This window comes from Homalodisca vitripennis, chromosome X, assembly GCF_021130785.1.
Source record: "Homalodisca vitripennis isolate AUS2020 chromosome X, UT_GWSS_2.1, whole genome shotgun sequence".
Classification (NCBI taxonomy): domain Eukaryota; kingdom Metazoa; phylum Arthropoda; class Insecta; order Hemiptera; family Cicadellidae; genus Homalodisca; species Homalodisca vitripennis.
Window position 1 is genome coordinate 22191002 of NC_060215.1, and position 16286 is coordinate 22207287.

General features: G+C 32.8%; 1 protein-coding gene across 1 annotated transcript in view; it reads right to left on the reverse strand.

Moving 5' to 3' along the window:
• Positions 1-10295, reverse strand: part of LOC124368762 (E3 ubiquitin-protein ligase TM129) — a 39470-nt gene extending 29175 nt beyond the window's left edge. Inside the window, exon 1 of the mRNA XM_046826112.1 lies at positions 9926-10295. Coding sequence (XP_046682068.1) covers positions 9926-10124 — 199 coding nt within the window. The 5' untranslated portion in view covers positions 10125-10295. The remainder of the gene's footprint in view (positions 1-9925) is intronic.
• Positions 10296-16286: the final 5991 nt, after the last annotated feature.

The window sequence follows — 16286 nt, forward strand, 5'->3', positions numbered from 1 at the left end:
CATTAATAACAATACAAATGATTTTTATAAGACTATTGACCAAAGCTAATTTTAGGGAACATTCTTATCCCTTATTTGTAAGCATGAACATATTACCCCTTCGTTATATGTTCATTTGTAAAGTATTAAAATTGTTTTATATTAGAAGCGCTAATGCTTTGAAAAATGTAAATAAAGCAGAAATGAGGTTAAGAAATGCAAATAATTTTTTTGTACCAAAGCCTCAAAAAACACATTTTACAATTGTTTTTTCTTTTATATCTCCGAGGACATAATTTATTGCCAGAATTAGTCAAAAACAGTAGGAACATAAATATATGTTCTAAAAAAATTAGAGCATCATTGATCGGTCAAAATTATATTGAGTATATGTTTAAGATAATAAATTAGTGTATGGTTAGTCTTGTCTGCTAAGTTATAATAATATTTAAATAGACAAGTTAGAGAATTATAGAATAATTATTTATAATATAATATTTAATGTTAAATGTATAAAGCCTAATATTTTAATTGTAAATCATGCATAAATCCTTTTTATTTAATACAGCACAATAGTTATACTTAATTTAAACTTTGAAACGTAATAGTACATTATTTACTACATAAGCTACAATAACTAATTTTTATCATTTCATTCTTGCTTGTTTCCGCTATTTTTATTTTTTACTCTTTTAGAATATAGTCTACCCAACACAGGCACAGCCTTATGGGGTACCTAAATTTCCCTTATTGTGTAAATTTATTGGCCTAATTATTAGTTTTTATTAGTCTCAGTTCATAAATTAGAAATAAAATAAGTAGAAAACATTTTTTTTTTTATTTGTTATTTACTGCTATTGTAAATACGTTATGTTATAGTATTATTTATTTTTAAGCACTGGCAATAATATTTGTTTGTAATATTCAGTTTGTTATTTTGGGGAAATATATGATTTATTTTTATTATTATTAATTAGAGCAGTTGTATTGGCTGCATATAAAAAGAGGCTACAAACTTCTTTAGAGAGGTAATTTGGCAGATCACTGACATAGACAATGAATAACAATGGGCCTAAGATTGGCCCTTGGGGTACAAAATGTTTTACATCTGCCCAATTAGAACAATATTTTCCTGATTTATTAGTAATAACTGTCCTATGTTTACGGTTAAATAAATAAGAATGTAATAGTGTAAGAGCTCTACCTTTTGACACCCTTTCTACCTTTCTTAACTTTGTAAGCAGCAGTGTATGGTTTACACAATCAAAAGCCATAGATAAATCACAGAAACACCTGCAGTGTAACCTGACTCATCCAAGGTCTCATTGGTACTGTTTACGAATGAGAACAGAGCTACTTGTGTACTTAAGTTTTTTCTAAAACCATACTGCTCTTTACATAATTTGTTATTAGATTCTAAAATGTCAAAAAGTCTGCTATAGATAATTTTTTCATAGATTTTTTAAATCAAACTTAGAAGAGAAATTGGTCTATGATTGTTTATTTTACTAGATGAACCCTTTTTATGTATTGGGTGAATTTCTGAAAACTTTAATAGGTCAGGAAAAATTCCTTCACATAAGGACAAATATAAGTCCAATTCAGAATCAGAAAAATCTTTATTCAGTTGTTACACATGGTGTCCATGAATGGCGTCACATGAATGAGAAAGTAAACAGTAAAGTTTACTAAATATGCTTTACATTAGTATCTCACTAAATCTAATACAAAAACATGTTAACAATAGTAAAAACTCATCCCATCCACTTGAACAGTTACTGTTGCTCAGATTTAAAATTATGTTTTTGACCTCAGTTTTGTTAGTGGGTGAAACAACTTGCAAGCTCAATGTCATCTTGTTCACATGTAAGATAATGTGATGGGGGTAATATGGTAGGAACTTTTGGAACTTTTAATATCTCTACTAAATTTGTATATTGATTATTAAAAAGTTTAGCTATAGATATAGGGTAATGTATCTCCCTGCCATTAATCTTTAATTACATTCCACATTGCCTTAGTTTTGTTTTTAGAATCTATTATATAAGAACTATTACAAGATTTCTTCGCTTCCACAACCTCCTTGTTGAACACTTTTTATATTTATTGACATAACTTAGAAATAAAGGATCTGTACAGTACTTTGATTGAATACGAAGTCTTCTTTTATGTTCAGAAGATTTTATGATTCCCTGAGTAATTCATTTCTTTGGTTTTCTCTTCTGCTTCAAAGAAATAGTAGTTATCAATTGATTTTCTGGTTTTTTGAAATCTTGGTTTAGGAACAACGATAAGTAGTATGTACACTTTTAGTAATTGAGTTTCTCGGGTAATTAAAACATGGTTTTTTCAATAGAAGAACATGTAGAACTCGTCCTACTCTATGAACAAGTATGAACTTACAACGGTGCTAAATAACCTTTTAATGAGACACCCTGGCCTTTTAATTTAGCAGGACAACAGTCACTAAATTAATTCAGACCTTTAAAATTACATGTTACAAAACTATAAGTGCTGTTTGAAATTTTGAGTTTCCCCTCAACCCCCCTGTCCCCTGGGAGTCAAAAATTTGAAAACTATCATTATAGTATAGCCCTTTGTAGCTAGTAAGATTGCCGCAGACAGATCTTATGTATCTAAAATAAAAAAAAAAAGTTAAGAGGGGGTGCAACTTACTTTTCAATAACCCTGTATAAACAGCTACCAGCACAATCTAATTATCTATATTCATGATTCCCTAAACTATCAAAACAAAAATGACAAACTGAATTACGTTATTGGTATTTAAAATTATAGTATAGGTCAACTGTTTTTATATACATATGTGTTACAAAATTAATTTAATCATGAATTAAAAACTATCTAGGCTGTGTGTATTTGAAACATGTAACAATCAAAACAGTGTATCATTTAGTTACTTTTTACTGTTTTGAAGGATAAATGTGTCTTTACAGCCTGTTACACAAATAACACATGTATGTACTTTGCTATTGTACTTTCACCATTACTCAAATACCATACCAATTATTTTACTTGGTTGAATTAATTTAAAGCAATACTATTATTCACTACATTAAATAGAGCTGACAATAATTAGTTGTACTACAGTACAATAAGCGGCCACCACAACAATCAAATCATTGGTATTCTTGATTACTGAATCACCGATCTTCATGAGTAATGAATCCTCGATAAAACTACCGAAACCAAATTATGGTACAGGCTTTTCAAATTACAGTATAGTTGGGCTGTTTTTGTTTCTTAAAGGTAGTAGTTTTATTATGAATATAAAACTAGCTAGGTTATGTATATTTATACAATGTAACAAACAAAACAGTGTATTGAAGTATAGAAGACCATGTATTGCATGTGTAAAGAAATATTTATCAAAATTGGCTCGAACGTTTTTGAGGTACAGCCATTCATATGTTTTTTTCCAGTATTTGACATGTAAAATCTATATATCTCTGAAAATAGGTGCGGCCTAAGAATGAGGCTTATGTTGTAGTATAGTAGACTGTGTCTCAATTGTGTATGTAAAGTTTTATCAAAATCGGCTTGTAAGTTTATGAGGTACAAGCTATCCATAGATTGGTTTAGTCAGCATATCGCCTGTAAAATCATAGTGGCTCCGAAAATAGGCACGGCCTAAGAATGAGGCTTATATTATAGTACAGTAGACTGTGTATCAATTGTGTATATAAAGTTTTATCAAAATCGGCTTGTAAGTTTATGAGGTACAAGCTATCCATAGATTGGTTTTGTCAGCATATAGCCTGTAAAATCAGCGTGGCTCAGAAAATAGGCACGGCCTAAGAATGAGGCTTATATTGTAGTATAGTAGACTGTGCCTCAATTGTGTATATAAAGTCTTATCAAAATCGGCTTGTAAGTTTTTGAGGTACAAGCTATCCATTGATTGGTTTTGTCAGCATATAGCCTGTAAAATCAGCGTGGCTCCGAAAATAGGCGCGGCCTAAGAATGAGGATTATACTGTAGTATAGTAGACTGTGTCTCATATGTGTATATAGAGATTGATCAAAATCAGCTTGTACGTTTTTAAGGTACGGCCATCCATATGTTTTTTTCCAGTATTTGACATGGTAAATCAATATATATCCAAAAAAAAGGTGTGGCCTAAGAATGAGGCTTATATTGTAATATAGTAGACTGTGTCTCAAATGTGTATATAAACTTTTTATCAAAATCTACTCGTACGTTTTTGAGGTGGGGGAACATCTATAGGGTTTCTCAAAACTTGTCTTGTTAAATGAGTATAGTCCTGAAGATGGCTGCTATAAATGGCAATTATTATCATAAAAGCAGTCTTTGTTCATTTCAAATCTTTATTTGTAGTGTTTATCTTGACTTTATTAAATGACTATATATTTTGAATGGGTTAAGTTGATGAACTAGGTTAGGATTCAGTTAGGAACTAGGTCCGGGTACTCGTTCTTTCTATGGATGGAATCTATGGCCAGTTTCAAGTCGGCACTGTTATGTGTAGCATCTAATATGTGATGCTGTTGCAGACTTGACTCATGAAATCTGGAATCATGTTCATCTGAAGGGATCCAAAAATAGTTAGTGATGAAGAAGCTTTGGGATCGTGCCAGTCAACATTGTAGTCCTTTTAATTTAGCATCTAATGAGAATATCTCATCACCTGTATTGCACTACTTTTTGTAGTCTGTGTGTCTCTGATATCGAAACGACTACTTTTGGATCCCTTCAGACGAACATGACTCCAGATTTCAGAAGTCTGCAACATAAGAGGAAGGTGAACTGGAGCTAAATTCAACATTCACACCAAATCAGCCTTTCTCACCATAGTGACTCGTACCCAGTTGGAACCTGGGAAGGCCATTTTTTGACGTTACATCACGTTGAACTAACTGAGTGGTCACATGGACTGAGCTACAATTTAGTTACTATCTCGACAATGTTTTTCTTTTTTGTCAGAAATGCAGAGTAGAAGCTGCCACCAAGCCCGCACTGTTGGCCTGGGGCATTTCGGATCAGTGCTATTCCAACTTAATTTCAGTTATTCTTTAGGCTTTCCTGCCTTCAATATCTATTGTACTATTATCCTATAATATATTTTTTTTTGTATCTAGGTTAAAGGCTGACCCAGCAAATCACGAATTTGATGTTATTAACGTATTCTGCTCATCTTCCTGAACAAAAATATATATGGTTTTAGGGGGTGGAAATGACAAATAACATGGTTATAGGAGGTATATTCATAAATAGTTATGTTTTTAATAGTTATGTTTATAATGTTCTGTTTGTGTACTGTGTGTACTTCAATGTTATCTGCGGCCGGGACTGATAGCATATCTGTTATCTGAACGCTTCAGGGCTGTGGTCCAGTGCTTCACAAGGACATTGTATACTGTAGTTCTGATCGAGTGCTTGTCAATAATGGATCAACCATCCACTAGTTTGACGAATCGTAGTAAATTGTGTGTGTCAGAGTGTTTTGTCGGGAGTGTTAGGAATTCACGTTTTTGACCGACACAAGATTATTTCCTTTTAATGGTATGTGTTCTCTATTACTGTCCATTTATATATTAATATTGGGTTTTTATATATTACGTTTTGTACGCTTTACATAAATTTCTTTGCATTACTTTTCAATTTATATTTCTGATCAGCCCTTCTAGAATTTTATATTTTACTGATAGGTACTATCTCGAGGGATGTTTTTCTTTTGTTGATATCTCAACTCGATAACAACTAATTAATTTGTAGCTCAAAATTTAAGAATAGCATTGTTCATTATGGATCAAAATTCTGCTCATTTCAGTATTATTTTTCATTTACGTTAACTTTCCGGGGCCTAAATTATGTTTTCTTAATTTCACATGTACATCTCTAGATTATCGTAGTAAAATATGAAAAAGTTTGAGGTTGACCAAGTAATTGCTCAGAATTACCGCCCGCGCTGATGTCAAGGAAAGAAAAACATTCCTCAAGACAGTACCTATCAGTAAAATATCAAATTCTAGAGGGGCTGATCAGAAATATAAATTGAATTGTAATGCAAAGGCAATTATGTACAGAGTAAAAAACTGAATAAATCATGAAAACTCCTAATATAAATATATATAAATGGACAGTAATAGAGAACATTTACCATTAGTGTGTTCCACAGAATGTGCAGAAACTAAATAATCTCGTTTCGGTCGAAACGTAAACTCTTAACATGCCCGACAAAACACTCCAACACACCAACTCACTAAGATTGGTTGAACTAGTGAATGGTTAATCCATGATCGTCACGCACTCACTCGATCCAAACTACAGTACACGATATCGGGATGTGGTGCTTGCCCCGTGCTGATGACCAGAAGCACTCGTCTCAACCCGATAACAAATAATTAATTTGTAGCTCGAAATTAAGAAAAACATCGTTCATTTGGGTGAAAATTCTGCTCAATTCAGTATTATTTTCATTACATTTCCAAAGATGGTGGTGCATCCCATGACATCATGACGAGGTTGAATCACAGTTACGAAAGGTCACGTGACGCCCGACGTGGATGTACAACATAGAAACACTACTTCGCACGTGAAAATTAGTTCCATTATTTATGTTCTACAACTTTGTTATTTTTCATTACCACCCCGTGAAACCTTATATTGTTTTGTTAAGTAGGACGATTCCAATAAGTTAATAAAGTGAAACTCATATTTTTCCTCTCTGGCTGTTACTTTCACAATTACCATTTTAAAAAAATTAAGTCAAAATGGAAATTACAAGATTAAAGGCCGACCTGGCAAATCACCGTATTGGTGGTAAATCAATGACGTTATCAACGTATTCTGCTCATCCTCATGAACAAAAAATATATATGGTTTTAGGGGGTGCAAATGACAAATAAAATGATTTTAGAGGGTATATACATAAATAGTTAAGTTCTTAATGTTTTAACCCTTAAAAGCGCTAATATAAATTACTGTCAAACGCTAAGACATAAAAAAATATTTTTTTTAAATTTCCCAATGCTAATTTTTTGTTTCATATACCTTGGTATTACCTTAATAAGAAAAAATAATAAACATGTAATATTACATATTTTTGAGAATTTTATACGCACGAAAATATTTGAAATTTTGAATAAACTGCATTGCAGGATAATGGACATAGCAACACTATTTGACAGATTACATTACATTTATACAGGTTATTTATAATGAGTAAATTGTAACTGAAGTTCCTGTATAATTAGTACATAAAATAAATAAGTTCAGTATAAGATTTTGAAATGTAATAATATGAAATTCAACACAAACTTATTTATATGATAGCCTACAAGGGAAATGAAACAAATATTGTACTTATAAACCTTATTTATTTAGAATAAATAAACTGGACTTGTATGGTGAAACTAGTATAAAATACAAAACAAATAATTGAAAAAAATATTACACATAATATACCAAAAATGCGCTCATTTGTCAAAACTTGGATCATCTGGATTAGCCATTATAACAAAAAATTATACTAAATGTTAGTAAAAACAATTTTATAAGAATTGTATAAGAATTACAACGGACTGATTCAAAACACTTTGTTTAACAATATAACCAACATACGACCAACACACGCGTAGTTAAACAGCTGAATGAAACGAACGCGTCTGTAGGCGTATGCCGCGGTCACAGGCCATACAAAAAATGGCGGCGATTGCTTTCAACCCGAGTAGATACCGTTACAAAGTCCACCAACGGTGACAAAGCGTTTTGTTTAGTCCCGACAGTCGAAAGGAAACATCGATCTGCTCTCTTACGGAAGTTTTAACAACTAATTCTTCGCCATTTCATAAGTAAAGCTTTTGCGTTTTTAGACGTAATCCGCGTTTAAAGCATCGGCAGTTCCGCGTCTTTAGGCGTTAGCCGCGTTGGAAGGGTTAATGTTCTGCTTGTGTGCTGTGTCTGGATATCAGTAAATATTATCTGCGGCTGAGACTGATAGCGTATCTGTTATCTGAGCGCTCTGGGGCAGAAGTCAGAGATATCGTGTAATGTAGGTTGGATCGAGTGATTGCGTGACAATCATGGATCAACCATCCACTAGTTCGACCAATCGTAGTGAACTGGTGTGTCGTAAATATTATCTGTGGCTGGGACTGATAGCGTATCTGTTATCTGAACGCTCCGGGGCAGAAGTCACTGCTTCGCTAGATATCGTGTACTGTAGTTTGGATCGAGTGAGTGCGTGACGATCATGGATTAACCATTCACTAGTTCAACCAATCTTAGTGAGTTGGTGTGTTGGAGTGTTTTGTCGGGCATGTTAAGAGTTTACGTTTCGACCGAAACGAGATTATTTAGTTTCTGCACATTCTGTGGAACACACTAATGGTAAATGTTCTCTATTACTGTCCATTTATATATTTATATTAGGAGTTTTCATGATTTATTCAGTTTTTTTACACTGTACATAATTGCCTTTGCATTACAATTCAATTTATATTTCTGATCAGCCCCTCTAGAATTTGATATTTTACTGATAGGTACTATCTCGAGGAATGTTTTTCTTTCCTTGACATCAGCGCGGGCGGTAATTCTGAGCAATTACTTGGTCAACCTCAAACTTTTTCATATTTTACTACGATAATCTAGAGATGTACATGTGAAATTAAGAAAACATAATTTAGGCCCCGGAAAGTTAACGTAAATGAAAAATAATACTGAAATGAGCAGAATTTTGATCCAAATGAACAATGCTATTCTTAAATTTCGAGCTACAAATTAATTAGTTGTTATCGAGTTGAGATGTCAACAAAAGAAAAACATCCCTCGAGATAGTACCTATCAGTAAAATATCAAATTATAGAGGGCAAAATTTGGTGCGTTGCAAAACGCCGTGTTCATACAAAAAACGTTTTAACTTTTCATGATCTTCACTTGAAACCGTGAAACTAAGTAACGTGTTCTCACACCCATCACATAAAAAAGGATTATTGGATGAACCACTAGCCATAACAATACTGTCACAACTGGCCTTCCGCGCGTCTCCCGTAAGCCACTGTTATCGCGTGGACTTTGAACCTTCTTATCGCTCGGCAACCTGTAGGACGACCTTGCGGTGCTTGAATTATATGTTTCTTGCTTTCTGAGAACATCCTTATGACCGTAGTAAAATATGAAAAAGTTTGGGGTTGACCAAGTAAGTTAATTGCTCAGAATACCGCACGGGCTTCGGTGCTGCTGAAGCCCGCGCTGATGGGCGGAGGCACTCATCTCAACTCGATAACAACTAATTAATTTGTAGCTCGAAATTAAGATAAACATGGTTCATTTTGATCAAAATTCTGCTAATTTTAGTATTACTTTTCATTTACTTTTGCAAAGACGGTGCCGCATCCGATGACGTCATCATGAGGTTGAATCATGGTCACAAAAGGTCATGTGATGCCCGACGTGGATGTACAACATGGAAATATTGCTCCACGCTTGAACAGTTGTTCCATTTTTCATGTTCTAGAACTTCGTTATTTCTCATTTCCACCCCGTCAAATCTTGTTATGTTCTGTAGGACGATTCCAATAAGTTAATAACGCGAAACTCGTATTTTGCCGCTCCGGCCGTTAATGTCACAATTATTATAGTCAAAATTGTTAAAAATAGTGTGAAGTGGCTAAAGTAAACCATTACCAATTTTAATCAATTACTGATTCAATCATGGTGGTAACCGCTTATTATAATGCTATCAACATTATTTTTAAGGTATTTTATTTTTGAAAAACAACATATAATATTATGAAGTAGCTAAAGTAAACATTTACCTATGTCAAGGCTGAACAGGGAATATACTACAAAAGCCCAGTGTTAATCATTTAAGGTTCCAAAATCATGTACTTAACACAGAATTTACACATATAACAGAGATTAAATTTAATAAGCTTATTGATTGATAATTAATTAATTACTCACCTAAAAGTAGTGATGAATGTATAAACAATGTACAACATGTCCGCTTAATGTGATACATTACGAAATTGTCCATTTCATCTCCAAGGATTGCACTACATAAGTTTTCAACACTTAGAAAACTTGTAAAAACTGTCCGAAAAACCAAACAAGAACACATCAAAATATATGACAATGTAAACATTGCGATATTTTCATCCATCGTTCCTAACTAACAGCACAGATCTGTTTATTGGAAAATTTTGTTACTTCTCATTTTATAAGTCCACCTACCAAAAGATCACAAAACAAACCGAAATATTTACCAAACATCAAACACCTCCCACTCCCACAGCTGGACTATTTGACTATTATTACTACTACAGTCACAGTGTGCGAAAATCTAAACTCGTTCAACAAAGCACTTCCCTGTAAAAGATTTCACTTAGCCGAATGCAAAGTGTATTGCCATGTAATTGTATTTCTTCTGGTTTGCTGTAAGCAGACTTTATAGTTTATCCACGAAGCTTCGATATTCCTTTTTGTGATCACTTTGAACATAAGTTTTTGATTAATTACAAATATATACATATAATTGTTTTGGTTCAAGTCTGTAATTTCCTTAACACTGTAATCATAAAGTTATTACCGAATTGTTTATCAGTGTATTGTTATTCCAAAATGTGCTTGTTAATTCGTTTTATATTTTTCTTTCTGTCTTTAAATAATGGTTTATTTCTTTATATACTTCTTGTTTTGATTTAAATCTTCCTTTAATCTATTATGATAATGCTTTATACTGTGGGCACTCATTTATTAAATAATTTCATGTTTCTTCGTTACAAAGCGGACGTTTTAAGCAAAGCCTTGTGATATCCAAATTCTGTGTGAACTGGCAAGGCAAAACTTAAGTATATAAATATATTTTTTCATTTGATATTAATTTGATTGGAAGAGTATTTTAAATATTGTTTTGTGTGTGTATCTCTTAGGTATTTTATTTTCCATGCAACTGCTCATACACTTGTTCGCACTATAATGAGTTCTTTAAATAGAATTTATTTTACGTCATGGTTGCCGATTCTTAATTCTCAGATTAACATATATTATGTGTTTTATCTAGGTTATTAATCAACATTTATGTCTCTCTTTTTACACAGAGTTTTTAGATGAAAGGGACTTGGAAATATTATTAAAAGTTTACTTAAGTAAAACACTCGGGAGATATTTAATTTAAATACAAAAGATTTATTTATCTTGTAATAAATCTAAATATAATAAATGTTCGTATGATGTTATCAGATATTTTGTCATATGGAGTAGGCGATGATAGAATTCAGATAAAGGTTTTGAAACTTATTGTTGATGACATTAAACAGTTCTTATGTCGTATTTTTATTTGTTTTTTACTTAATTCAGTTTATCCCAGTCAATGGAAAAAGTCACTAGTTTTCCCTTTACCCAAAGTTTAGAGTCCAAGTGAACGTAAACATTATAGGTCTATAAACACTTTAAGTGTTCTGGGTAAAGTATTAGACAATTTAGTACATCGTCACATTTGTGGATTTGTAGATAGTAGTAACATTTTAAACGTATACTAATCTGGATATAATAATAATCTATATTGCAGTTTGACAATATGTAGATTGTATTGCAAGCGACATTTGTTTTAACTCCTATATCTAAGGTATTCACACATACATTCAAACATATGCAAGTGATCATCCATTCTCTCATTCAGTACTATCAGGACCGTCAGACCCGCACATAAATTATAGACTAATTATCCCAGCGGCATGTCAGGAACTCATCGACAGAGTAAAACGCATTTGACACCAAAAGGTGTTTCAACTGAGTTTTGTAATGATTAAAATGTTGAGTGCGTTTTAGATCTTCAGGGAGCCCGTTAATTAATTTGATGATAACTTGTTTGGGAAGTTTTGCAAAAGAATTCAGCTTCCCCAAAGTCGAATTCCGTATGAAAGGGGAGAATAAACCAGGCCAAAATAAGCCATTGGTAAGACTTCCGGAGAACATGTTTTTGACAAGATGCGCAATGCATGAATACTTGACGTTACCTTAGCATAAACTTTGTCAACGTGATCATTCCAAGTCAGAACTTAATCAAGGTACATTCTTGGGAATGTTGTAGAGTATGTAACTTCGAGGACAACATCTTCCACAAATACACAAGGTTCTATTGAATTTTCCTGACGGTGTAGAGTGAATTTCATAACTTTTGATTTTGATTCGTTTGTCTTCAGATTAATTTCGGAAAGATTTTGAATGCAAGAATTCAGTTCTATAAAAGAATCCATTTCCAAATCTTGAAAAGTTTTAGATGAAATACAGAGAGTTGTATCATCGCTCAGAGTACTTAACCATTCGTCCATGTTGGATCGACGATTTTAGATTGTTTTCATATATCAAAAACAAAACTGGCCCAAAGATTGATCCCTGAGGGACACAGTAAGGCATATCAACCTTTTCTGATATGATATTCCCAATCTAAACGCTCTGATCACTGTCTTTGAGATAAGACGAGAGCCATGCAAGCGGCAGACGACGAATGCCATGTGATTCTAACTTGAGCAGCAGTGTCTGATAATGCACGCAGTCAAAAGCTTTTGATAGGTCAAAAATATGCTTAGCACATGTCCACACCTGTCCAGGCCATCGACAACCGATTATATAAGATATGTAATTGCATCTATAGTCGACCTGATTTTCCTAAATTACAATTTTTCCGGGTCGAGAATATCCAGATGTTCCAAAAAACGCATCAGTCTCTCAAAAAAGACTTGTTCATAAACTTTATTCTGAACGGGAAGAATTGAAATTGGTCGAAAGTTACATGTTTGAAGTGGATCGCCCTTTTTAAATATTGGAATTACTTTAGATGATTTTAAAATTTATGGAAAAATTCCTTTTTCAAAAGAAGCATTTGTAAATTTTGTCAGTAGGGTTAAATTGTGCCCATAGCATTGCTTGAGCAGCCACACAGACATACCAAATGTGTCATAGGACAGGATTTTTTTTACTTCAGTCCCTGCACAACACGGGCCACCTCCACGTCGCTAACTGGATACAATACCATGGATGACACTAGTCCGTGGCCCGACATATGAGAACATTTAAACGAGGGGATAGGCCCAACAACTGATGCAATTAATTTGTTTGCCACTTCTTTTGGCTCATCAGTAACTTTTTTGGTAACTTTAATTTTTACTTTTCCATTTTTTGAGATATGGGAGGTTTTTGTAATGTGTTTATTAATAATCTTCCAAGCTGTTTTAGAAATGTTTTCAGCCCCTTTGAGGACGCGACTTATGTCATAAGCCTTAGCGTTCCTGATGACTTTTCCGCATATTCTCTTATAGGACGTATAAAAGTTCCTGAAATTATTGTCCTTACTTTTAATACAGATAGAGTGATAACATTTTAATTTAACCCGTGATACAATAATACCTCAAGTGATCCAGGTATTTTCTTGAGGTCTTGTTGTAATTTTAACTTTTTTGAAAAGAGAATATGTCTAAATAAAAGGTTAATCATTCATAAAATGATTTAAATTGATCGTCTGGCCTTTCATGTTTGTTAATAAAATCCTAGTTTGCAGCTTTAAAACAGCTGATTAACTGTCGAATGTTCAAGGGCTTAACATCCCGTTTGAATTTAAAAACTGGTTGCACGAGTTCTGGCTTACATCCATTAGCAATGACTTCCTGAGCAAAATGATCAGAGATAACAGGGTTAAATACATGGACTGAAGTGTTTGGAGTGTTTTAATCACATTGTCGATTGCTGTACTTGTCGTTGGAGACACTCTAGTCGGTTCACTGACCAATTTATATTGAAAGTATTAAGCATATCGTTTAGTCGTTGGGTTTTGGGATCAGTGTGGTCCATAACATTTATATTTAGATCTCCAATTAAAATATATTTAAAATATTTCGAAAAGAAATAATTTAGCAAAGTTTCAAGTTTTTTCAAAAAATGTCTCAACACATCCACTTGTTGGATTTTAATGCAGCCTGGCTCGAAATTTAATTATGAACAATAATTTATTTTTACAGGCTGGAATGAAACACGTGTTTTGGTAAAACATTTCCACACCAGCCTACTTGTATTTACTTCTGTTAAAATGGACTGCCAATTCATAATTTTCAATTTTAAAAAGATCTATTGCTTCTGATGTAAACCCGTGCTCTGACACAAGGAACGCAACGCAAAATTATGTTTTTGTCCGCCTATACATGTTACAAAAATGTTAGTTATGTCATTAATATTTCCTTTATTTCATTGTGCCTCCGTGTTTTATAGTGATTTAAATGATGAATTGACTAATAGGTTGCAGAGAGCACAAAACGCTTGTGTGTGTGTGTGTGTGTGTGTGTGTGTGTGTGTGTGTGTGTGTGTGTGTGTGTGTGTGTGTGTGTGTGTGTGTGTGTGTGTGTGTGTGTGTGTGTGTGTGTGTGTGTGTGTGTGTGTGTGTGTACGTAGATATGAATGTGGCGGTCCTAGCGCACGTTTGGGACGTTTGGGATTGGTAGTTCAACACAAGATCTTGTTCAATGTGCCATAAATGAACCTGAGAAATAAATAAATCTATAGATGTTTGCTTCTACTTTCTTGAGCTGTCTAATGGAAACAGTCAAATCTGCTTCGAATCAATCTATTGGAAATGTTGTCAAATCTGCTACGAATAAACGAAAAATCTTCGAAATCTTAATGAAAAACCTTTATACTACAAAGTTAATTGTAACACAATCTTCATATTTTATTGTCTTTTTACCAGTGATAACTAGATGTAAATCTCTTTTATTCAATTCTTTAATCTTTTTTCATCCAAAGCAGTCAAAAATCTGTTCGGCAAGTGTACTTTACAATCTTCCAACTCTGCAATTATTGTAAGCCCGATTTTATCTTTAATTTTATCCAAATTCATGATTTTATACTTATTTTTGTTTCCAAAATCAATTAATTTCTTATATTCTTTGAAATTTAGTTCACCAACCTCATTTAATTCCTTTAGTAGCTCCATTTATTAAGAAAGAAATTGGGTAAATTATATACTTTTAAAATTTAAAAAATCGACATTCTACTTCCAAAAACACAAGAAAACCCGTGTTTTGGAGCCCATGTTTAATTAATGTACATTCTAGTAAAATGTACGTTCTAGTACTACAGTTTTTTGGAAAAATCCTGAAAAATCTACTGAATTATTTCAAATTATTGCCAATTTTCAGCATAAAAGTTGATATTTTTCTTAAATAAAAAGATATTTTACTAAATAGTGGAACTTGATACATTCAAATTTTTTCCTAATAAATAGAGATGGCTCGAAGTAAAATAACATGTCCATACTTGTTGCGTTTTTAAAGCTACATTGGTTGATTTTTTTAATTAAAACTTAAATTAAATTACATTTTTGGGAAATAAATATTGGGATTTAATTTTAATTAGGTTGTGATAAGTTAGGATAAAATCTAATATGTAATCCTTTGGCAAGTTAGTGCTGGTAACTTTATTATTAGGAAGGTGGTTCACTGCCTTCACCGCGGATGTCCATCAGAGGGGGGTGGAAAGGGAACTATAAAAACTGCCAGCTCATAATTTTCGGCCTTCTTTTGGTAATTATCGTGATTTTAGTTGATGACAGTGCGCGCCGTGTTTCTAAATTTTTTTCCGTGAGGGATTTTGAGGTAAGCACCAAATATATTGTACGTTATATTGAAATAGTCTTCCTGATCTGATATTAGATTAATTTTGATGTCTTGTTTATAAGGAAAATTAAATTTATAGAAACTACAGAGCAATCTGCATAACTGATTCTTGATGAACAATTAAGCACAATAGAATCAAACAAGTTACATTTGGTTCAAACTTGCAAGAATGACTTTGATTGCATTTTTGGAAATTTAGTAATTTATTAATATTTAATTTGAACTGTTTTATTGTGAATTATTAATTGGAAATTAACTGAACTTTAATAATTCAAATCAAATCTTTTTATTCATACACATAAAACAATAAAATTATACATTTCCATAATTTAAATGAATAATTCCCCATATAGACTATAGGTCTGTGTAAGGGAAGAGTCCATCAATCAGTCTTTTCTTAATTGTACTTAATTGTTCTTAATTGTAATCGTAATTGTAATTGTGTACCATACTTTAACCTAAAGATTTACCAAAGATCTGTTTAAGTAGTACAAAATACATTGTTGTAAAAATTGTGTATACATATACTTACATACATGATACGCATACACACACACACACACACACACACACACACACACACACACACACACACACACCACACACACACACACACACACACACACACACACACCCCATCTCTATACAGTTTAGGCACC